Raw genomic sequence first — 23,740 nt, 5'->3', positions numbered from 1 at the left:
GAGGTTATTTTGCTCAGGTCATAAGGCTTGTAAGTGTGGCCCAGATTTTTCTGGCTCCCGATCCAGTGCTATCTCCCCTACACCTGGCTTTTGGAGTCCATGTGAGTTAATGCTGAATAAATATCGAAAGGCGAGGTTATCATTGGTTGAGGAGCTAGAGCTGCTCATGTTAGAGGCAGGACTTGATCTGGTCTTTGAGAGATGGGTAGGTTTTGGCTAAACAAAGAAGAGCAGGTGGGTATCCAGTGAGAGAACCACGGCTCCTCTGAAAACCAATCAATAATCGTGAGATTCCTGATGAACATAGAATGACAAAAGTCAACATTCGGGCGTATTTTTTAATAACAGCTTTATTGAGATATAATTCATGTGCTATAACATTCCCCCTTTTAAATTGTATGATTTGGTGGTTTTTAGTATATTTAGTGTATTCAGAGTTGTGCAACTACTAATTTCAAAACATTTTCATCATCTCATAAAGAAACTCCATAGCATTGGCAGTCACTCCCATTCCCTCTCCCCCAAGCCTCTGGCAACCACTCATCTACTTTCTGTCTCTATGGGTTTGCCTATTCCAGACATTTCATGTAAATGGATTTATACAACATGTGGCCTTTCACTTAGCATCATGTTTTAGAGGCTTATCCATGCTGTAGCAAATAGCCAATTCTTCATTTCTTCTATGGCTGAATAATATTCTGTGGTATGAATACACCACATTTTGATTATCTCTTCATCAGTTGGTGGACATTTAGGTTATTTCCCATTTGGGGCTGTCCTGCTTAGGAATGGAATTGCAGGGTCACATGGCATCTCTGTTTAAAGTTTTGAGGAACTGCCGATGTTTTTTCCAAAGTGGCTGTACTATTTTACAATCCCACCAGCAACGTATAAGTTCTCCAATTTCTCCGTATCCTCAACATTTGTTATCGTCTGTCTTTTTGACTTTAGGCCTCTTGGTGGGTGTGAAGTGGTATCTCACTGTGGTTTGATTTGCACTTCTGCGATGACTGATGGAGTTGAGCATCTTTTCATGTGTTTCTTGGTCAGGTCTCAATTTTATTCCATTGTTGGGCATATTTTCTAAGGGATATTTTTCTCAAACTGTGGTGACTTGTGACCTGTCCTCCCCTGGAAGAGAGGTGGAGAGATGGGGAGCTCTCCCAAGCAGACTGCATTTCCTTGGTGGGTCAGGCCTCTGGGGGGTCATAATTACATCCTCCTGCAGGATTCAGAGCCATCTCCATTGTTTTGATGGCAGCTGGGAGGTAGCTGACTGAACAAAGGACCTTATCTCTTTACTACCTCTCAAGGTTATTATAAATATCAAATAAGATCACTTACACAAAAGAATTCAGAAAGGTCTAAAATGCTATCCAGATGTAAGTTGTATTTACTTTTAGATTATCTTCCAGCCCCATTTAGCCTTTGCTCTTATGGTTTTCCAATGAGGCCGAGGCTGCTCCATGCTGAACCCAGATGCTCCATAGACAGCGTCACGAGGCCACCTTAGAGCTGAGGATGGGCCGTGGAGCAAAACCCCTGCCCTACCCGCCTCCCAGACACGGCGCTCGAGAGCTCTTCAGAGACAAGGCCCTGCTCAGACCTGCTCAAACCCTTCAGCTTTCCACGCTGTTTCTTTCCTGGTAGAAGAGAAGGGCTCCCCGGTCACAAGCTAAGCGCCAGGCTCTCTACCCCCTCTGCCCATCCTTCCGCTCCAGGACCCCTTCTTTGGGCCCTGAAGGGGTGCCACTCACAAAATCCCCCCCACCCATGCCTTAGCTGGTGGAGAGACTGCTCTCTCCCAGCAGACAGCAGCTCACTGTGCACACACGGCCCATTGCCCTCAAAGCCTGGAGAACACAGTTGTTAGAGCCACTCGAGAGCTGGCGAGTTCTGAGGAAGAGAGGCCAGGCTCACTGCATCGCCCTCAGCTGGGCCCCTGCCCTCGATGGGGCTGCTCTGATCACAGGTGTCCAGTTCGCCAGCCCTGAAGTGTCCGCTGGAGTGAAGGAAAGCCAGGGGCCCAGGACTCCTCTTCCTCCCCTCCCGCCTTCCCCCACACTGTTGAACAACAGCACTGACGATGCCCTGCTCCCCCTCCTAGGGCTGGGGCAGCCACCCTCCTCTTCTCCCCGCCTTCCTCCCTCACCCCCCCTTTCACACACCACCCTGGCACCATGTCATCTGGCAGCTCAGCACGGCCTCGGGCCACACAGCCTCCTGCACACACTCCGGAGGGCACAGCGAGCCCACGTGTCCCTCAGAGCCCCAGGCGCCATCCTGCACACAGATACCCAGGAGCCCAGGTGATTCCCAAGGTGCCCAAGCTGCGGATGGGTTGGGTCTCCTGAGCAGCTGTCACTGACTCCTTCCCTGCTCCCTCTGCCCAGCCTGTGCTTCCTCCGTCGCCCTGCCCACACCTTTGTCGGCGTCTGCTGGGGGTAGGTCCTCCCGCCTCTGGGGACAGACACCATGATGCTGAGGAGTTAGGGGCGAGCCCTCAGCCTCCCCAGCCGCCTCAAGAGGATGCCACTCTCCTTCCTCCCCCGTGCTTGTCACTTGGAGGAACGCGTGGTGAGACAGGGAAAGACTGATGGGGAGTGTGGAGACCTGGAGTGACTTGGAGCAAGCCATTCAACCTGAGTCTTCATGTCTTCCCCTGTTGAAGGAGAGGTTGCTGTCATCTCTGCGCTCATCTTTGTAGCTAGCTCTCAAAGTCGGCAAGTCTGTGACTGTTTCTGCCTGAGCGAATGACAGCTCGTGTGAAGAAAGCAGGTGTGCCAGTGCTCCTTTGGCTTTATTACCCGCCCCCTCCTCCCAGAACAGCTCCTCTATTCTTCCCCCCGCCTTCTGACAGCCCCCCTTCCCCAGTCCGCAGGTGAGCCGGGGGCTCTGAGCACCGCCCCAGGCGCCTGCGGAAGCTAAACTCTCCCCTACCCGCGCAGGCCACACCCTCTCCCCCCAGGGCCTCGTGAAGAAGCTGGACCGGGCGACCATCCTTAACCCTATCCGGCAGCACTAGCGGCACTGCGGACAGCTCCCCCACTTTGTCACTCCCGAGTCCAGAGAGCCCTGGGGCGGCGAGGCCGGGAGATTGAGCGTCAGAGACCGCTGGGCCCCGGGTCCCTGCGCCGAGGCTGTGAGATGGAAGGGGAGGGCACGCTGGCAGGCTGGGGTGTTCCAGCAAACTGCTGGGTCCCTCAGCTTCAGAGGTGTGTGTGTGCGTTAGGGGGCTTCTTTCTAGCCTCCCTTGTGAGAACCTGACCTAAGGCCCATCCGCCACCCCCGGGCTGCATCTCGCAGGGGGCCGCCTCGGGCCGGCGCCCTTGCCTGGGGCGGGCCAGGAAGCCTCGGTCCCCGCCCCGCTCCGTTAGGCCCGCGTAGCGGCCGGGGGACTTTGGAGCCGAGGAGGAAGCGCGGCGGGGCGGGGAGGTGAGGGTGTGTCGGAAGGCGGCGGCGGCTGTCGGGTTTTATAACCCGCGGGGCGGGCGCGGCGCGGGAGAAGAGGCTGCACCGCGCACCGCGCCATGGGGGCCGCGTCGGGCCGCCGGTGGCCGCGGCCGCCGCTTCTGTCGTTGCTGCTGCTGCTGCTGCCACCACCGTCGCCTGTGGTCCTGGCGCTCGACCCCGCGTTGCAGCCGGGGAACTTTTCCGCCGACGAGGCCGGTGCGCAGGTCTTCGCAAAGAGCTTCAATTCGAGCGCCGAGCAGGTGCTGTTCCACAGCACGGCCGCCAGCTGGGCGCACGACACCAACATCACCGAGGAAAACGCGCGGCGCCAGGTGGGCGCGCGGGCCCGGGGCGGGGGCGGGGCCCGGGCGCCCAATCACAGGCGGGCGGACGGGCGCTGGGGGGCGGGGAGTCATCGCCCCGCGTGCGCCCCCGGCCCCTGAGCGGTGGGGACCGGGCTGGGCCAGCCGGCCTCCCCGCTAACCCCCAACCCCAACGCCGTCCCAGCAAGACAGGCGGTCGGTTTCCTAGCACGGTGCTGGGCACATGCCCAGTAAGGAACCGAATGGATGAGGCTGGCCCCTCTGACCCCGAGTCCCCCCAGGTGGCAGCGCCTGGGGTTGACGACGGGCTGGGCCAGCGGCAGTCTTCGCTGAGGGTGCCCGCTCTGCTCTGGGTTCTCATCCTCTCCGACTGCAACGTACCCCTCTCTCACTGTGCCTGTCATCGCTCACCACAGTTCACACTCTTCCCCCGCCTCTCCTGGCCCCAGTTTCTGCTCCACCGCCTCCCTGAGGCAGACTCCCCCAGTTCTTCACCCCGAGGGCCCAGGAGGAGGGAGCCGTGCTCCCACAAGCCCCAGTCTCCTGAAGCCCTTGGCCTTCCTCCCCTCCCCCGCGCCACGGCTTCCCCTATTTACCCTCTCGTGCCCTCCTGGTACCCACAGGAGGAGGCAGCCCTAATCAGCCAGGAGTTTTCAGAGGTCTGGGGCCAGAAGGCCAAGGCTCTGTTCGACCCAATCTGGCAGCACTTCACCGACCCCACGCTGCGACGCATCATCAGTGCCGTGCGCACCCTGGGCCCTGCCAACCTGCCCCTGGAGGAGCGGCAGCAGGTGGGCCTGGTGGAGCGGTGGATGCAGAAGTGGCCTGGGTGCCCCCATTGCCCCGGAGGGGTGGGGCCTGGCAGGGAGGGACCCTGGGATCTCTACCGGCCCCGACTGTAGGGGAAGCCCCGCCAACACAGAACGGATTCCTGAAGTACTGATCTTCCTTGGAGCTGGAGTGAGAGAAGTTCATTTCTATCAAAGCAAGTATTATGGAGCAGAAAGCAAAATTCAAATAAAGAGAAAAGGATGAAACAGGGGTTTTCAAACTTTCTCCATAGGTGGTTTGGTTTATGGGCTTCCTCAGAAAGATTGGGAAGGGCTGAGAAGGCATCAAGGTCAGAGAATGAGAGGGATTTGCCCTCGCTCAAGGTGGTGGCTGGGCTCAGAATTGAACCCTGATCCCTAATTCTCAGGACACTAGTTTCCCAGGCTGCTCCACTGGAAGGGGAATCCGTGCATTCATGCTCAGCTGTGCTCTGGGTGCCACAGCGTGGCCTTGCCCTAGCCACGTCCCCCTCTCCAGGCATCTCCCCTTTTCCTCCCAGCGGAAAGAGTAGAGGGCGCCAGATTACCTCCAAGGGCTGTTCATCGCTAACATTTTCTCAACTCTAACTCCCCAGTACAACTCTCTGCTAAGCAACATGTCCAGGATTTACTCCACGGCCAAGGTCTGCTTCCCCAACAAGACTGCCACCTGCTGGTCCCTGGACCCAGGTACTGCCCTGTGTCTACTCTCTCTGTCTTCGGGGGCTTCCTACCCTTCCCCATTGGCCTGCTGCACTCAGGAGGATGACGTGTTTTTGCAGAGAGAGTGGGTAAACCCAAAGGCATTAACCTCCAATTGGGACTGGACTGTCAGATGCCCCCAGACCCCTGCTCCTCCAGGCAAACTGATTTCTGGAATCTCCAGCCTCCAGCCCCCGCTCCACCCCCACATGCATGTGTGCTTTTTCCTCTCTCATCACAACCGGCTTTCCTCCTGGCTGCCTGGTTTTCCCTTTCATGGGTCCTCTCATTCCCCACAAGAGTCCTCCACAGGCCTTAGACCCCTCATGGCTTCCCTTGCAAACCTCCTCCTCTCCCCCCACAGCTCCCCCGCCCCGCCACGTACCAGGCAGCCTTGAGGTCAGCCACTCCGTCCAAGGAGCCATGAAGGGTCTGCCTATGTTTCAAGTTGTGGGTGTCCTCTTGGTGTCAGCCACCTTAGAATAATCATTTCCTGGGAACCAGGACCCTGCTTGGCTCCTTACTTTGTATAGCTCCCAGTGCCATCCTGTCCAGCTTGTAGGTTGCCCTTGACTTTGAGGGTATCATGATGCTGAGGAAGTAGGTGGAGATGGTGAGGACCGGTGTGGGAGCTCTGGTGAAGGCTACTGCTGACTTCAACGCAGAAGTCTCCAAACTGACCCTGCTCACCTGTGTCTCAGAGCTCACCAACATCCTGGCTGCGTCGCGAAGCTATGCCCTGCTACTCTATGCCTGGGAGGGCTGGCACAACGCTGTGGGCATCCCGCTGAAACCCCTGTACCAGAAGTTCACTGCCCTCAGCAACGCGGCCTACAAGCAGGATGGTGAGCATGGCCACCCTGTCCCTTTTGTGGGCGTTTCCCTCTCATCTTCTGTCTCCACTGAGCCCCGCCCCCTGAGGCAAGCAGAGCGGCTATTACAGTGACTCCATACACTGGTCCAAGGTCACACAGATAGTGGATGGTGGAATGGGCATTAGCCCCATCGCCCTCATGCTGCGCTCCTGGCACTCCTCCCAGCCCTAGGGCTCAACTTTGCCTCTCCTGCTCTCTAGGATCTGTTTAGCTGGAGTTGGAGCAACCCGTAGTTAGAAGATTGTAGAGCAGCAACCCCCAAGCTCTCCCTTCCAGCTAGCAGGCAGATACACTGGCCCTGAGCCGGGAGAACGGCCAGGTGGTAGCTGGGAGGCGGAGGTGCCAGAGCCTGGGGCCTGAGCTGCACCCCAACGCCACCCTCCGGCTAGGCTTCTCAGACACGGGGGCCTACTGGCGCTCCTGGTACGACTCCCCCACCTTCACGGAGGATCTGGAGCACCTGTACCATCAGTTAGAGCCCCTGTACCTGAACCTCCACGCCTACGTCCGCCGCGCACTGCACCGCCGATACGGGGACAGATTCATCAACCTCAGGGGACCCATCCCTGCTCACCTGCTGGGTAAGGACCTGGCCTTGCCACCACACATGTCCAGGGTCCTCCTCATCGTGTGTCACATTTCAGAGCCCCGCACTGCTCGATCCCCTGCACATGAGCCCATAAAGCAGGTGACCCTTCTCATGGTCACTACTGTTCCTACTTTTCACACGGGGACACTGAGGCTTAGGGTGCGCGAGTGACTTGGCAGAGGGCAGAAAACTATTAAAAGGCAGAGCCAGGAGTCACACTGGAGGCTTTAGCTCCAGGTCCAGTGGAGGAGGAGAAATAAGCCTAGTTTATGCCCCAGGAAGCCAGCCCTGTGGCCCTGCGTCAGGGTTGGGAGGCAGGGACCCTGGCACCGTCAGAAAGGACCCAGCAGCATCACCTGGGCTCACACTTGGCCTCTGCCAGCCCCAGGGAACGTGGAGCACTCGGGGGTGTGGGTGGGACTGATGTGTGAGCCAGCTGAGAGGGCAGTGGCCCTGCAGCACCCTGGGTCCAGACACCAGGCGCCCAGGGTGCCGTTCAGTGACACACATGGGGAAGCAGGCACTGGCTGGACTGGGAGCCAAGCTGTCTGGCTCCCCTCCTCTGTCTAGGGGACATGTGGGCCCAGAGCTGGGACAAAATCTACGACATGGTGGTGCCTTTCTCTGACAAGCCCAATCTTGACGTTACCAGTACTATGGTGCAGAAGGTAAGCTCGGAGTCAGGCCAGGTGGGGGCCACAGGAGTGAACAAGACATGAGGAGAGGGACGGGAAGGGACCTCAGTCCCTCCCTTTCTACAGAGCAGCAGCCTGGAGTGTGTGTCCAAGCCATGAGCTGGGGTCTGTGTCCTCGTCCTCGCTGAGCTGCCAATCCCTCCTCCGGGGCCCCTCGGGAGTGGGGGCTGTGAGCATCGGTCCATCCACTCTAGCCAGCAGGGGCCGGACATCTGGGAAGGGAGGCCCCAGAGCAGAGGTGCTTTTCATGAGCACGGAGCTGAGCTGGGTGGGGGACCACAGACGTGCCCCTGGGGCAGCCATGGCGGGCTCCAGCGGCTGGCCCCTGACCCGTGCGAACACCCCTACCAGGGATGGAACGCTACACACATGTTCCGGGTGGCAGAGGAGTTCTTCACCTCCCTAGGGCTCTTGCCCATGCCTCCTGAGTTCTGGGCAGAGTCCATGCTGGAGAAACCAAGCGACGGGCGTGAGGTGGTGTGCCACGCCTCCGCCTGGGATTTCTACAACAGGAAAGACTTCAGGTCTCGATTCGGGAGGAGGGTTCTGGGGCTCCCACAGGGCAGGCAGCCTGGGCACGGAGAAGCCAGTTCCCAGGCCCGCCTCTAACCCAGCCCCAGCACTGGCTGGGGGCGGGGTCCCTTCCCTGGGCAGCTTTGACAGGCAGTCAGCTCTGTACCTTGGAACGGAGGGAAAAGGCCAGAGTGTGGGCTGGGGCAGGGGAAAGTGTTTGCCTGTTTCCGCCCGCTCCTTCGAGCCCCGGGGCAGTGCCCGCCTGGCTCCTTTCCCTCAGGCGCCAGCCCCACTGTTCTCTGGTTCCTGCCCCACCCATCCTTCACCCTCACCCACGCCCTCTCCCCACCCCAGGATCAAGCAGTGCACGCAGGTCACTATGGACCAGCTGTCCACGGTGCACCACGAGATGGGCCACGTGCAGTACTACCTGCAGTACAAGGACCAACACGTCTCCCTGCGCCAAGGCGCCAACCCCGGCTTCCATGAGGCCATCGGGGATGTGATGGCACTCTCCGTCTCCACTCCTGCACATCTGCACAAAATTGGCCTGCTGGACCATGTCACCAACGACAAGGGTATGGGGGTGGGTGGAGAGAGCCCAGTGCAGCCGCCCCCCCCAGACCCCGCTGGATCCCACAGCAGGCCCGCACTTGTCCCCGCTCCCCTCTGCCCTTCTTGTTTCTGCCTCACTGCCCCATGTCAGGCAGGTTTGGGGATCCACCCAGACCCTCACAGCCCACCCTGAGTCCCAACTCCACTGCCCAAGCTCCCTCTTCCAAGCGGGGCCCCAGGGTCCCAAAGCCTGGCGCTCCCTTCTATGCGTCTGCCCAGCCTCACCTCCTGCTGGCTTCTCCCCAGGCCCACCCTGTCCCAGCTGGACTCCCCTCTCCCTCTGACCTCTCTCTTTTCATCTCCCCACAGAAAGCGACATCAATTACTTGTTAAAGATGGCACTGGAAAAAATTGCGTTCCTGCCCTTTGGCTACTTGGTGGACCAGTGGCGTTGGGGGGTCTTTAGTGGGCGTACCCCCCCTTCCCTCTACAACTATGACTGGTGGTATCTTCGGTGAGCAAAGCAGGACTGGGAAGGGCCTAATCCCAAACGGCCCTCCCCCCGCTCCCGGGCAACCTGCCTCCTGCCTCCCTCCTCTCTAATGATGCCTCCATCCTCTTCCGCAAGGCATTCTTTCCTGCCTAAAACTTCCTCCGTCAGGCAGTCTCTCCTGGTTCGCCAGGATGGGGAAGGTATGGCCCGTGGGAATGTCTGCTTAGCAGACTTTTCTGCAAAGGTACAATCAGCCTGTGTACAACCCTTGGGTCCTAAGACAATTTAACCACATCCTCTTCCAGAACCAAGTATCAGGGGATCTGTCCTCCAGTTGTCCGAAACGAAACCCACTTTGACGCTGGAGCCAAGTTTCATGTCCCAAACGTGACACCATACATCAGGTACTATTGCCCCCACTTCCAGCACACCTTTAGTCCCCTTCCCCCTACTCTGGGACCCCCATTCCCAGGGCTTGTTCCCACACCCTTCTGGACCCCTCAACGGCCTGGAATTTGAGGGGGCCTCTCTCCTGAGCCAAGCTCGGTTCTCCCTTCTCCCCCAGGCAGCCCCTGGTCTGGCCTCTGCCCAGCGGAAGCTGGCTGGGACCTGGGCGAGGGGCCTCCACCATCCCCCTCATGCCCACCCTGTGCCTGCAGGTACTTCGTGAGTTTTGTCCTGCAGTTCCAGCTCCATCAAGCCCTGTGCAAGGAGGCGGGCCACCAGGGGCCGCTGCACCAGTGCGACATCTACCAGTCCACCCAGGCGGGGGCCAAGCTCCGGTGTGTGGGGCACAGGGAGGGCAGTGGGAAGTGAGGGGAGCGACCAGTGAAGGGCATGCCAGTGAGGGCACCACCACCAGACCAGTGGAGGGGGCCTTTCTCCCCTCCCCCTCCCTTTCTTTCTCTCGTCGAATGTTTATTGAGTGGGCCTCTTGGCTGGCATGGGGCAAAACATACGTTCCCCCCTTCACAGAGCTCCTAGGCCCTGGGTCTTAATGCTGCTGTTCTTGCCATCCAGTGGGGGCAGAAGTGGCCGGAGATGGGGCAGGTGGGCCAGGGCAGCGGTAGTGGCCCCTGGCCCGAGAGCCCTGTGCCCACTGTGCCCGCTCTGCCTGACAGGGCACTGCTGCAGGCAGGCTCCTCACGGCCCTGGCAGGAGGTGCTGAAGGACATGGTCGGCTCAGATTCCCTGGACGCTCAGCCGCTGCTCAACTACTTCCAGCCGGTCACACAGTGGCTACAAGAGCAGAACCGGCAGAATGGCGAGGTCCTGGGCTGGCCAGAATATCAGTGGCGCCCACCGATGCCCGACAATTACCCAGAGGGCATTGGTAAGGCCCGAGGGAGCCTGGGGCGGGGCGCTACCGCAGGTTCTCAGTTCCAGGCTCGGGACCAGGCCCCCGGTTCATCGTTCCCCATCAGCTTCTCCCAGCCGGGCCCTGGCGCCCTGCCTGGAGGGCCAGGCAGCCCCCTGAGCTGGTTGGCAGGGCCCTGGGGTGGGGTGGGCACATCTTTCCCAGCATCCTGGGGAGGGTATGCCCAGATCTGAGGCCCCGGCCGGGGGTTGGCTGGCAGGCACACTGCTCTATGAGGTCACGCTGAGGTCACACTGCAGGCTCCGCTCTTATAGGCCAGGGGGAGGGGCTGCAGGACTCTGCTCTCCTGCTGCCATGGGCCAGGGTTGGGCTGCTCCGGGACTGTCCCGCCTCCTCCTCCTCCTCCTGCTCTGCTGTGGGCGCTCCCTGCTGGCCCCTGGCCAGGGGACCACCGGCCAGGTGTCAGTCAGCCAGGGAACAGCCAGCAGCCAGACGACTACCCGCCACTCGGCAACCAGCAGCCCGAAAACCCAGAGCCCAAGTGGGACCAGCCGGGGGCCGGGGCGGGGAGGCCGGGGCAGCAGTGGAAGGGCAGGGGGAGTCCTGTCTGTGTCTCTCTGCTCTGTCCCACAGACCTGGTGTCCGACGAGGCTGAGGCCAGCAGGTTTGTGGAGGAATATGACCGGAGATCCCGGGTGGTGTGGAACGAGTATGCCGAGGCCAGCTGGGATTATAATACCAACATCACCAAGGAGGGCAGCAAGATACTGGTAGGGGCCCCTGCACGCCCCCTTCCCCCCACCAGAGCTCGCGCACAGACTCAGCACACGTCTGCTCCTCCCCCGGGGGCCACCCTCTGAAACCCAAGGCACTGCAGGCCGCCCTTCCGCCCCCCGACGTCACCTCAGTGGGAACAGGCTGTCAGAATTTGTGAAGAATCCCAATGGCATATTGAAAAGGTCCAATTTCAGGCACACACCCAGTGCCTAAACAAGTTGCCTTATCATTCACAACCAACCCGTTGTTGGTAACGGAATAATTTGTAGATAAATAAGTGATGCTAAAGTCAGTTTTTAAAAAGATTGAACGCTCCCGTTTGCCACCATTGAGAGGGCTGTGCGTCCCCTCCAACCCCCCTCCCCGCCTGTGTGGCTGAGCGCTGACTAACCAAGGTGAGCCGCAGAGGACTAACATTTCTTGAAGACCCACTGTGTGCCGGCCACTTTTCCTTGGCACTGGACATCTGTTGCCTCATTGATTCCTCAACAGCCTTGCAAAACCAGTGACCTTATTCGCATTTTACAGCTGGGACCCTGAGGCTCAGAGAGGCCACAGAGCAGATACCAGGCTGCATCTATCCTAACAGCCTTTAGGACACGGGGTGGGGTTTCCTTCTCTGCCGCTGCCATCAGATGTCTTGCTCGAAATGGCCATCTGTTGAGGGGCAGGTACTGCACACAGGATGTTATAGACAGTCCGGGTCGAAGAGGGTCTTCATAGGCAAAGGCAGCCACTTGGTGAAACCGGCCCCACCCTGACACCCTCAGTCCCTTTGGCTCCCCTCAAGGCGCCTCCTCCCAGGAGGCCTTTCTAGAGCTCCTGGGCCTCATGATACGGTTCCCCCGTGCCTTCAGCTGGAGAAGAACGTACAGATGGCAAACCACACTGTCAAGTACGGCACCTGGGCCAGGAAGTTTGACGTGACCAACTTCCAGAACGCCACCATGAAGCGGATGATAAAGAAGATTCAGGATCTAGAGCGGGCGGCGCTGCCTGTCAGGGAGCTGGAGCAGGTGTGTGCCTCGTGGGGCGCATGGGGCGGAGGATCCAGGGTCAGGGGAGGGTCCTAGCTCGGGGGACAGCGTCTGGCCTTCATGCTGCTTCCCCTTCCTCGATTTGCCGTGTCGTGACATCTGGCACGTCAACACACACCTACAAACCTACTGAGAAGGCAGAGCTCTGGGAGCACCCGCCTCAGCTGCAGAGCCCAGGTCCACGATGGTGCCGGGGGCGGAGCAGGGAGCCCAGGGCTCAAGCTGGCCGCCCCTCTCCTTCCCCCTGCAGTACAACCAGATCCTGCTGGACATGGAGACCACTTACAGCGTGGCCTCTGTGTGCCATAGCAACGGCACTTGTCTGCAGCTCGAGCCTGGTGAGCACACGTGGGGAGTGAGAGGGAGGCCTGGGGAGGTCAGGGGTGCTGGCCGTGAAAGGGCGGAGTTCACGTCTGACTCACGGGGTCCGCGCGCCCGGGAGACTCACTTCCCTGTCTCCCACCGGTGGTGCTCCTCTGCCCCTGCTTAGAACCGACACCTCCTTCATCGCTGCCCTGGTCCCCTGCCCTGCCCTTGGCTCCGCCCATCCGCTCCCGCTGGGTCCCCTCTGTTCCTCCCTCCACTCCGCCCTTCAGAGCAGGTGTATCTCAAATTCATCTCTCAGGGGCTTGGACTCCCCAGTAGGGAGAGTAGCTCTAGGCATCTCCCCTCTGCGCTCTTTCCTTGATCCGATCCACCTTCCCCATCTTCCCTGGCCCTTCCCTGGCCCCCTCCTCCACCCAGAAGTTGAAGCCTCAGCCAGCAGAAGCCACGTCCACGCCATTCCCACTTCACTCCCTCTGCCGCCACTCGTCACTGGAAGGAGTGGGCCAGCTCTGGCCTGTCCTCTTTCTCTCGCAGGAGACTGGCTGGTCCTTCTTACCTTCTCCTCTTTGAAGGAGCTCAGCCCTGACACCCCAGTACCTGCGCACAGATACACCCCCTCCCCTCTCTGACCCGTGCTTCCCAGGGTCGAGGAGCCAGACGCATAAACATTTTTCCTGAGGAGTCTCCACCCAGAAGCAGTCTCTTCCTGGCCCTCCGCCCAGCTCCCACATTAGAACAATGACAAACAGAAGGGGAAATGGAAAATAAACAGGAGAGAGAAACAGCTTTCCTGGGACAGGGTTTGGCCTGAGGGTTGTGTATGTGGGTAGGCACGCAAAGTGGGGGGAGGGGATGCGCATTTGTGTGCATTTATGGAGAAGAGCATTAAAGGGAGTATGGCCTTCACCCCCCATCGGTCAGCCCCTTAATCCAGGGCTGGGCCATCAGGTCACTGCCAGTAGTAAAAATAAGAAGCACCCACAAAAACAGAACACTCACATCAGCAGAGGACAAAATTCTCAAGATATGTTTCTTCCCCCAATAAAATTAACTTGAATGTACTTTGTCTGTGAAGAGTAGGTAGCGCATAGCATGTTTCAGGATAGAGCACAAGTCCCTGAGGTGTGGATGCCCTCAGGCCTCCGTCTCAGGCCAGGCCGGGCAGGAAGGGGAGCCACCTTCAGAACCGACACGTGAGCTCACACCATCCTCATCCCAGCTCTGTGAGGTAGATGTGAGCTCCGTGTAATCCCTAAGCCAGGAGGCCACTCGTATAGTCACAGCTTTGACAGGACACAAACGCAAGATTTCTGGCTCCCTGATGATGCTTGAATGGATCTCTGTACTTTGCCTTCACAGCTGTTCTTTTATTAATCAGTCCAGTCACAATGTGGGAAAGATGCCCTGGGCCCTGTGGGGACGTGGGGATGAAGGAGGCACTGTCCCTGCCCAGGGGCGTCCTGCCCCGGGCCGGCATAATCCCCATTTCATAGTCAGGGAAGGAGGGGTCCCGTGATTCACCCAAGGTGATTTCGAGGTCAGGAGGAAACCGAACAAGAACTCGGGTCTTTTGACCTCCAAGCCATTTCTCCCGGGGAGGTGGTGGGCAGGGAACGAGTTGGGAGCAGCGGCTCTGGGGTCTGGGCCCTTTGTGCCCCAGCTCAGCCACTTGCTGGCTGGGGAATGCAGCCGTGTCACCAAACCGCTTGCGTGGAAAGAGGGTCAAGGGCATCCCTCACAGGGCTGTTGCAGCCCTGCAGTTGCCTGAGATTGTGTACGGGAAGCGCTGAGCCCCGGGCCTGGCGCCCTGTAAGCCCCATGGAAAGGGCACCAGCCTGTCTCCAAGTTCCCTCGACTTGCTGCCTGTGCAGTCCCTTTCCAGTTTTATTCCACCTCTGAAGGAGGTGGGAGGTGAGCCAAGAGCTGGAGGCTTAAAGCCATCCAATCCCTCCCACCTAGATCTGACACATCTGATGGCCACATCCCGGAACTATGAAGAACTGCTGTGGGCATGGAAGGGCTGGCGAGACAAGGTGGGGAGACCCATCCTCCCATATTTCCCCCAATATGTGGAGCTCAGCAACAAGGCTGCCAGGCTCAATGGTGAGTCCTCTCTGCCAGTGTCACTGGCTGTCGGGTCCCAGCCCCCCGCGAGGCCCTCAGAAAGGTCCTCTGAAACCCAAGAGGTGAGGGGGGAGGAGGCAGGGCGCTCAGGGGATGGTCAGGTGTTGAGAGCCTGGCTGTGTCCCCTCTGCAGGCTACAAGGACGGAGGGGACTCCTGGAGATCTATGTACGAGATGCCATTCCTGGAGTACGAGCTGGAGCACCTCTTCCAGGAGCTGCAGCCGCTCTACCTGAACCTGCACGCCTACGTGCGCCGGGCCCTGTATCGCTTCTACGGGTCCGAGCTCATCAACCTGGAGGGCCCCATCCCAGCCCACCTGCTGGGTGAGGGCAAGTGAGACAGTCAACAGTATGAGGGAGGGGGCAGCCCAGGGCTGGCCAGAGGGCAGAGGGCAGACTGGGAAGGGTCTGCAGATGACACCTGAGGCTGGGGAATGTTGCCAGGGCTGGAGTGGGGTCGGGGCTGGGGGTGGGGAGAAGAGCCCCCTCCCTGCATTTGGTGCCACGTTTGCTACAGATCCACGTTACACAGGTCATCAGGGATGGGGCAGTGGGCGGAGTTCATAGGCCTGTCGTGGGGAGACCACGTCACCCGTCGCAGCTCCAGGCAGCATGAGGGAGAGGAGGGGGCCGTGAGTGGGAGCTGAGAAGGCCTCCCCAGGAGGTGGCATGTGAGCAGAGCCCTGAAAGATGAGAGGTTCTGACAGATGGAGAAAGTAGTCGTGGGGAGAGAAAGGCAGACACGACATTCAGGCAAAGGGAGCTGTGAGAGTGTAGATCCTCCTCAACTTTGGGCGCCTCATTCTCCAGGGGTTGTAAACTCAGATGCCCTGAACACTTGAAGCAGGCAGTGGAGGACAATAAGGGATGGTGGGGACTGCGGCAAAGTAGAGGCTACTGGGTTCCTGTCTCTGTCGGGCCATCGGGAACACGTTTCTGGGGGCTTCTTACTGTGAACAGAGAGGCCAGGCGGGGCCATGGACCATTGACAAATCAGAGGGAGACCACCCCCCGTCCAGCTTTGGGTCTAGCTCTGCTCAGCCTAGAGGGTCTTTGCAGCCCAAGAGACCAGCCATTTTTGGTCCCTCTGTTGTGAGACCAGAGAATATCAGCTCCATGGCGGAGAAACACAGACCCCGGGAGGGAACACAGGTGCCCGGCTGGCCCTGGGAGCTGGGGCTTAGAGCTGAGCCCCCAAGACGAGCAGAGCAGCCAGGCCCAGGCTCGCTCCCCCCTCCCATTCTCGCTTCTCACTAGCTCTGACTCTCACTGGTTTGCACTGTAGGCTCCACTTGATGTCAGCTCAAGCTTAGTCCCCTTTGGCTGTCAGAGCCTCTCCAAATGTATTTCTGCACCTTTCCACTCATTCTGAATAGCTTCCTTATCTCCACTCTTGCGGTGAATGCAGAGGCATCAGCCTCTCCAAAAGGAGGGTGGTTCTTGCCAGCTGACCTGTAAACTGACCTCAGGCGACAGGGAGGGGACAGAGCAGTGGCTGGTCAGATTATGATCAGTGTTCCCTCCCCCTGCATGACGGTGCTGAGCCTAAGATCTAACACCTGTCTCTCCTCTCTCCGCCATCTCTTCCTCTACCCGCCTCCAGGGAACATGTGGGCACAGAGCTGGTCCAACATCTATGACTTGGTAGTACCCTTCCCTTCAGCCCCCAGGATGGATGCCACAGAGGCCATGATAAAGCAGGTCCGCACCGACCCCCTCCTTGCACCCCTGCTCCTCCAGGGCACAGGGGAGGGGGACCCTGCCCAGGTGGGAGAGGGCCCTCTGATTCAAGACTCCCAGCTTGGCCCTCTCCCAGGGCCCTCCCACTGCGGCACACGGTCCATCCCCACAATCCCCAGCTTCGGCAGAGCTCCCTCTGCTTGCAGGGCTGGACACCCCAAAGGATGTTTAAGGAAGCAGACAATTTCTTCACCTCCCTGGGGCTGCTGCCCGTGCCCCCCGAGTTCTGGAGCAAGTCTATGCTGGAGAAGCCGACCGATGGGCGGGAGGTGGTGTGCCACGCCTCCGCCTGGGACTTCTTCAACGGCAAGGACTTCAGGTATGTCCGGGCTACAGGCCAGGGGGACCTGGTCCTGAGCCCAGAGGACAAGGAGACGAGTCAAGTACAGGCTCCGCTGCTGTCTCCTCAGCCAGAACAGGGGACGGAGGGTTAAGAGAGTTGGGCCTGGCCGCAGCTTGGCCACTGGCTTGTGGCAGGGTCTCCTCGAGTGCTGACCAGCTCTGTCAGCCCAGCGTTCAAGGTCCCAGTCCTGGGGGTGAGCCCCACGTGAGCTGCCAGCCTTCCCTCCCTCTCAGGCGGCCCCTGTGTACAGCTGGCCCTCTCCCTGAGTGCCTGTGCCTTAACACGGAGGCACATGGGGACGTGGGGGCTTTGCACAGATCCACTCTCACCACTGATGGGCTCAGAAGCTGTCTTCATTGGAGGACAGTGTTTCAGTTACCTACTGCTGCATAACAAACCAGCCCAAAACCTAGTGGTGTAAAACAACCATTTGCTTACGCTCATGATTTTATGGGCCAAGAATTCAGGCACAGTGGAAATGGCTTGTCCTGCTCTGCAGTGGTGGAGAGCTCCGCAGGGCTAGAGAGGGCTGGCGTGGCTCAGTGGGGCCGTCTATCTGGGGCTGTGCTTCCGGCTGTCTGTTCGGTTCCTCAGTTTTTCTCTGTGTGGCACGTGCTGGGGCAGGGACGTTCACGTTGGGCTCCTTCACTCACGTGCTGGGCACCTGGGCTGGCATGGCTGGAGCAGCTGGGGTTTGGTTGGGACATCTCTCTCCAGGAAAGCTTGGACTTCCTCACAGTATGGCAGCCTTAGGTGGTCAGATTTTTTATTTTTTACCTGGAGGCTGGCATCCCCAGAGCAAAAGTAGAAGTAGCCAGATCTCTTAAAGACTAAGTCTAAAATTGGGACAGGTCACTTCTACCACATTTCATTGGCTAAAGCAAGTCACAAGGCCAACCCAGTTTCAAGAGAAGGTAAAGAAGATTCCACCTCTCGGGAGAAGAGGCAGAGATGATCTGCCACAGCTGATGAAGTGTCTCTTATGAGAAGAGTGGGCACAGAGATCCTGGAACAAAGCAGCCAGTTTCACTGGCTCACCTGGCCTTGGGTCCTTCCTTCAAAGGCACAAGGACCAGAGCTGTAGGGCTGGGCGCAGACAGAATCAAGGGGGTGAGGGCTCTTTGGGGATCTTCCTTGTATGGGGAGTCATAGCAGAAGGTGGACAGCTCCCAACCTCATTGTCACCAGGGTGCTGGGCAGCTCTTTCCCTAGAATGACAGACAAAGGGGGTCAACTGAGCTGAAGAGTTCTGGTTAGATCCAAGGGAGAATTGCTTTGGCTCACAGAAGATGGAAAGTGATGCAGCCTCTGGCTTGGACTGCTCAGCAGATGTCCCTCTAGTCCTGGCCCTGAGAAATTCTGGGATGAATATCCTTGCTGGCATTGGGCACAAGGGATGCAGAAGAGCTCAGACGCTGTTGTTTCCTTCAGGAAGCCTAAGTCTTGGGAGAGACAAAGCACATAATGAGGAACCACATGACTCACATGACCCAAGCCCTACACGGACCGTGACCGAGGGTCCCCATGCCTCTAGAGCACATACTTCGTACAGTTAGGAAGCCACACGGCTGTGTGGGCTGGAGTCAGCTGTTCAGGGAAGTTGGGGGCAGAGGAATAGTCTGGAGGACCAGACGTTCGGGGCTTCTAACCCCCAGATTCCCTCTATTTCCCCTTTCGGCTTTCCTTCCCATAATGCTGTGTTCCTTGCATAAAGCAGTCCTGTGGGTACGCTCTGCATCCAGTAAGGACAGAAGGTCCCTTTGCCCCAGGGATCCTCACTGCCCCCTTCCACACCGTCTCCCCACCCCCGTGTTCCCAGGATCAAGCAGTGCACCACTGTGAACATGGAGGACCTGGTGGTGGCCCACCACGAAATGGGCCACATACAGTATTTCATGCAGTACAAGGACTTGCCGGTGACCTTCCGGGAGGGTGCCAACCCTGGTTTTCACGAGGCCATTGGGGATGTGCTGGCCCTCTCAGTGTCTACCCCCAAGCACCTGCACAAGATCAACCTGCTGAGCAGTGGGGACGGCAGCTATGGTGAGAGAGGAACGGGGAGATCCTAGTGGGCAGAGGGGCCAAGAAGGGGCAAGCCTGGGAGGCGGAGAGAGGAGACTTCATAGCCCACAGGCAGAGCTGGGACAGAACAGTGGGGAACAAGAGGGGCAACCAGCAGGGAGAGTGGGAGGATGAAACCCATACCATCCCAAGAGGCAGGTCGCAGGACCCAGAGAGGTACAGCTCGCCCCGCCCGCTCCCCCCATTGCGCCCATCACAGCCCCACTGCTAGGAGGCAGGCCTGGATCTGATGCCAGGGCCCCCTTCCCTTGGCAGAGGAGGACATCAACTTTCTGATGAAGATGGCGCTCGACAAGATCGCCTTTGTTCCCTTCAGCTATCTTGTGGACCAGTGGCGCTGGAGGGTGTTTGACGGAAGCATCACCAAGGAGAACTACAACCAGGAGTGGTGGAGCCTCAGGTTCTGGAATGCTGCTGTGGGCTGGGGGGGCCTCCGTGGCGGGGTGTTTGCACGTGTATCCGTGTGCACATGGTGCGTGTGCGTCTGTGGCGTCTAGGGGTGTGTGTGTGTGTGTAAGTGCCGTGATGCGCAGAGGCACAGCACACAGGAGTCTGGAGCGCCCAGTGCAGGCGCCATACTTCAAATCGAAAACACCAACTCTCCCGGCTTGATTCTTCCCAAACCCTCCCTCTAATGTGTCTTCCTCCCCAACAGGCTGAAGTACCAGGGCCTCTGTCCCCCAGTAGCCAGGTCTCAAGGCGACTTTGACCCAGGGGCCAAGTTCCACATTCCTTCAAGCGTGCCATATATCAGGTAACAGGAAAGGGAGGAGGGTGCCATGAGGGGCAGCGCCTCCGCTCAGCGTTCGGGCTGCCCTTGCTGCTGCCCCCCGGCAGCTACCGTCGGGCGACCTGGGCACCCGGCTGCATGGCCCACTGTGTCTGGGCCACTCACCTGTGACCGGGCCACTCACCTGTGACCAAGGCTGGCCGTTGTTTCACTCTTGTGATGTGACAAGAGCCCGCACCCTCTTGACAGCTGAAAACAAAAACTTCACTATAACTGGCTAATGCTTATAAGACCTTTGTTAGTTAACATTAACCATGACCCACGGCCGGATCATGACCTGAGCACTGTTTTTTTATTTTTACAAGATTGTGATTCCCTTACTATATACTGAACGTATTTCCTCTGATATAACTTAAGTTGTACCTGGAATACCTTCTATCCACTAGAACTAGGATTAGAGACCCAGCTAGATTGGGAGTCTGTATTATTAGGGGCATGGGGTCATAGGCTGGGGCCCAGACAGAACTGGGTTCAAATCTCGTCTCCACAACTCTGTTTCCTTGAGTAAATTCCTCAGTCTCTGTAAGCATCATTTTCCTCAGCTGTGGAATCCTATTTCACAGGATCATTGCAAGAGCTAACTTCTTATCACACTGTCGAATACATAGCATGTTTGGGAACTGGTGGCCATAACCCACCATTATTAAGTTACTGATTTTTTTTTTCTCTTTTAAAAAATTTATTTATTTTTGGTTAGGTTGGGTTTTTGTTGCTGCGCGCGGGCTTTCTCTAGTTGCGGTACACGGGCTTCTCATTGCGGTGGCTTCCCTTGCTGCAGAGCATGGCCTCTAGGCGCACGGGCTTCAGTGGTTGTGGCACACGGGCTCAGTAGTTGTGGCTCGCGGGCTCTAGAGCGCAGGCTTAGTAGCTGTGGCGCACGGGCTTAGTTGCTCTGCGGCATGTGGGATCTTCCCAGACCAGGGCTCAAACCCATGTCCCCTGCAATGGCAGGCGGATTTTTAACCACTGCACCACCAGGGAAGTCCCTAAGTCACTGTCTTAAATGGAATACAGAAACATAGCCGCGTTGTGAGTCATGCAGCCATAGCGTGAATGCACCCAGCGCAGCCCCTTTCCCTCCATGTGCTGCAGGGGAGCACTTGCTGGGGACTAGGAAGGGTGATTAGAGGATCTGGAGCCCTTCCCAGAGGTAGGGATCTGGGGACACCTCAGGGTAGAGGGCTGGGGGCCCCTGGGCTACAAGTAGCCCAGGCCACCCGTGAGGCAGGACGTAGAGGGCACCCCAGCCCTTGCCTCCTGTGCTCCCCGGAAGGCAGTGAGGGAGGGCTTATGCCCACTGTGCCCAGTCCTCCACCCCAGCACCTGGCACAACGTCAGCACATAGTCAAGACCTAATAAGTAAGCATAGGGTGGGTGAATTCTGTCCCCGAGTCCAGGAAGAAAGAGAAAGCCTGCTCAGATGCTCCAGAGAGCATAGGTGGGCAGGGAGCCAAGGAGACTCAAGGGCGCAGCACAGGCCTGACCCGGCCAGTGTGCCAGGATGACCCGCAGGGAGGGCCTCCGCCCGCCTTCCCGAAGGATTTCTGAGCTTCCAAGCTGGCACTCACTTTCACACAGAAGCCAGGCCCATGTGATGGTTAGCTTCCGAGCTTAGCACAGATAATTCTCTAGGCGGGGGTGCGCAGAGGGGATGCACTCCAAATTCTGACCAGCAGCCTTGGCGAAGCACTTTAGGAAATGCCAGGAAAGTCAGTGACACACGGCTTGTGCCCAGCCTTCAAAGCGGGAGGCCTGCCCTGCTGGTTCAGGACATTCACAACCTCCCCAGGCTCGGAGAGGCGACCCCCACCTGGACCGGCAGACTTCTGCAGGGAATTCCTGCTGCCAAATTTGGGATAAAGGAGGTCCCTCGGGCTGGCCTCCCTGCCTCGTCAGAGAGGTGACCCCTTGGGCAACACCCGGCCTCTCCATGCACGTAGCCCAGGGACGGAGACCTCGCTGCGTCCAGAGCAGCCTGCCACGTCCGTCCGTGAAGGGCTCTGCCAGTGCCCCTGCCCCTCCTCGCCCACGAGGGACGCCCAGAGGCGCTCAGAGTAGGCCCTGCTGAGAAGTGCAGGCAGCCGCGTGGGCGTGGGCGGGAGGTGCCGGGGCGGAGGCAGTGGTGGCCGGGGGCGGTGACGCCGCCCCTCCGCCCTGGTCCCAGGCCTCGCCTGTCCTCCCGCAGGTATTTCGTCAGCTTCGTCATCCAGTTCCAGTTCCACGAGGCGCTGTGTCAGGCGGCGGGCCACAAGGGCCCCCTGCACAAGTGCGACATCTACCAGTCCCAAGAGGCCGGGAAGCGCCTGGCGTGAGTCTCCTCTGGTGTCCCCCTGCCTGCTGTCCACCCTCTGACCTACTTCCCAGGGCCTGAGGAGCCCCTCCCCCAGCCCGCCCCCGACCTGCCCTGCGCGGGCCTCTCAGGCCGAGGGAAGCTGGCGCGGGGAGGTGGGGTGCAGAGAGAACCCGTACGAGGCTGGGGCAGACGGGCAGGGAGCCCCGAGGCCTGTCCCTCTGACTCGGTCCCCTTCCCGGGGCTCCCCCAGCGACGCCATGAAGCTGGGCTTCAGTCGGCCGTGGCCCGAAGCCATGCGGCTCATCACGGGCCAGCCCAAGATGTCGGCCGCTGCCATGATGACCTACTTCAAGCCGCTGCTGGACTGGCTCGTGACCGAGAACACGCGGCACGGGGAGAAGCTGGGCTGGCCGCAGTACAACTGGATGCCAAACTCAGGTACCGCCACCCACCCCCCTCGGCCCCAGGCCGCCCTGGGGCTCGCGCAGGGCCAGGCCCCCCCAGGTTCAGGCAGGTGGGAGGCCGACCTCCGGGCGGGGGCGGGTGGGAAGCCAGCCCGCGGCCCGGGACCGGCCCAGCGCCCGCTCTCCTTCCTCCCTTCCCAGCTCGCTCGGAAGCCTCCTTCCCGGGCTCCGGCCGTGTCAGCTTCCTGGGCCTGAACCTGGAGGAGCAGCAGGCCCGCGTGGGCCAGTGGGTGCTGCTCTTCCTGGGCGTCGCCCTGCTGGTGGCCACCCTGGGCCTCGCCTACCGGCTCTTCAGCATCCGCCACCACAGCCTTCACCACCCCCACAGCGGGTCCCAGTTTGGCTCCGAGGTGGAGCTCAGACACTCCTGAGATGAGGGCTGGGCGGGCCTGCCGGGGAATGCGCCACCGGGAGACCCAGGGACCGGGAAGGCCCGGGGATGGGCTGACGACCCGCCACTGCTCTCAAGGCTCACCCCAGACCTCCTCCCCCTCCCCCTCCCGCCCCTCCCGCCCCTCCTCCCCCCTCCTCCAGTCCTCTGGACCACGAACCACCTTGGCCCCCTGGCCCCTGGGGACCAGGCCACCTAACATGGAACCCCCTCCCCATCTCTCTCTGAATTCAATTAAAGGTCCTGCCCTCCCCATCTGTGTCCATGTCCCTCACAGGGAAGCCAGGGACAGGGGAAGCTCTCTCACCTCCTGACAGTCAAGGGGTCACTTCTCGGGGGTCTTCATCCTCCTCCAAGAAGAGGCTGGAAAATACCCAGAGCTCTGGCCCCAGCACCCCCCAGCGCCCATCCCAGTCTCCCCTTCAGCCGGGGCAGCTGGCCCCTGTCCTGCCATGGCAGGCAGCCCCTGCCAGGCCTGGACACCAACTCAGGAGGGCTCTGGACAGCAAAGAGGAAGCAGACATTCTGGGCTTCTGGAGCCCTGCCCCAGCTGTTCCATAAATGGCTAAGTCCCCCAGATGGAAGGCTCCGGGCTGCCCTCTGGTTCCCTCGGGAGGGCGCCTTGCATGCTGAGGCTGTAGAACTGGCCAACTGACCCCGGCGTCACCTCAGGCGCCTGCCTGCCCCAGTTCCATTTCCACTCGAAACAGTGGACAGAGCCACCAGAGTATTGCCCACAGGGCCCGGGGTCAGGACCCGTCACCCCAGCTAGGCAGTAGCTGGTGCCCACGCAGGGACTGACTGCTAGGGGACACCCCTGCCCATCCCCCCAGCACATGCCCTCACCCTGAGCCTTCCTTGGAAGGCCATTATGGGTTTGAGGGAGTATCATTTTGAGAGACATTTAAAAATCTCTTATCTACATGTTTATTGTAGAAAATCTAGAAAACACAGAATAGTATAAAGAAAATAAAAGCCCTTTATGTCAACACAGAGATAAGCACTGTTGACATTTGGTGTATATCTTTCCAGCCTTTTTTTCTCAG

General features: G+C 59.2%; 1 protein-coding gene across 2 annotated transcripts; it reads left to right on the top strand.

Moving 5' to 3' along the window:
• The first annotated feature begins 3,232 nt into the window (after positions 1-3,232).
• Positions 3,233-23,740, top strand: LOC115845400 (angiotensin-converting enzyme). 2 transcript variants are annotated; one of them, XM_030843292.3, is made up of 25 exons: positions 3,233-3,785; positions 4,400-4,567; positions 5,182-5,275; positions 5,989-6,132; positions 6,552-6,743; positions 7,322-7,419; positions 7,798-7,970; positions 8,314-8,537; positions 8,884-9,028; positions 9,313-9,411; positions 9,667-9,789; positions 10,129-10,340; positions 10,959-11,095; positions 11,960-12,118; positions 12,390-12,477; positions 14,426-14,569; positions 14,724-14,915; positions 16,195-16,292; positions 16,478-16,650; positions 18,494-18,717; positions 19,012-19,156; positions 19,412-19,510; positions 21,732-21,854; positions 22,090-22,277; positions 22,445-23,733. In XM_030843292.3, the coding sequence occupies exons 1-25, from the start codon at positions 3,531-3,533 to the stop codon at positions 22,672-22,674; spliced, it is 3,927 nt and encodes a 1,308-aa protein (XP_030699152.2). In that variant the 5' UTR covers positions 3,233-3,530; the 3' UTR covers positions 22,675-23,733. The 2 variants fall into 2 exon arrangements, with proteins under 2 accessions (XP_030699152.2, XP_030699153.2); XM_030843293.3 differs by lacking the exons at positions 3,233-3,785; positions 4,400-4,567; positions 5,182-5,275; ... (7 more) ...; positions 9,667-9,789; positions 10,129-10,340 and adding an exon at positions 10,393-10,866 and having other exon boundaries at positions 22,445-23,740.

The sequence above is a fragment of the Globicephala melas genome, chromosome 20, assembly GCF_963455315.2.
Source record: "Globicephala melas chromosome 20, mGloMel1.2, whole genome shotgun sequence".
In the NCBI taxonomy this organism is placed as follows: Eukaryota; Metazoa; Chordata; class Mammalia; order Artiodactyla; family Delphinidae; genus Globicephala; species Globicephala melas.
The sequence above is the reverse complement of the archived record's forward strand: the minus strand, read 5'-3'. Positions and strand labels throughout refer to the sequence as shown.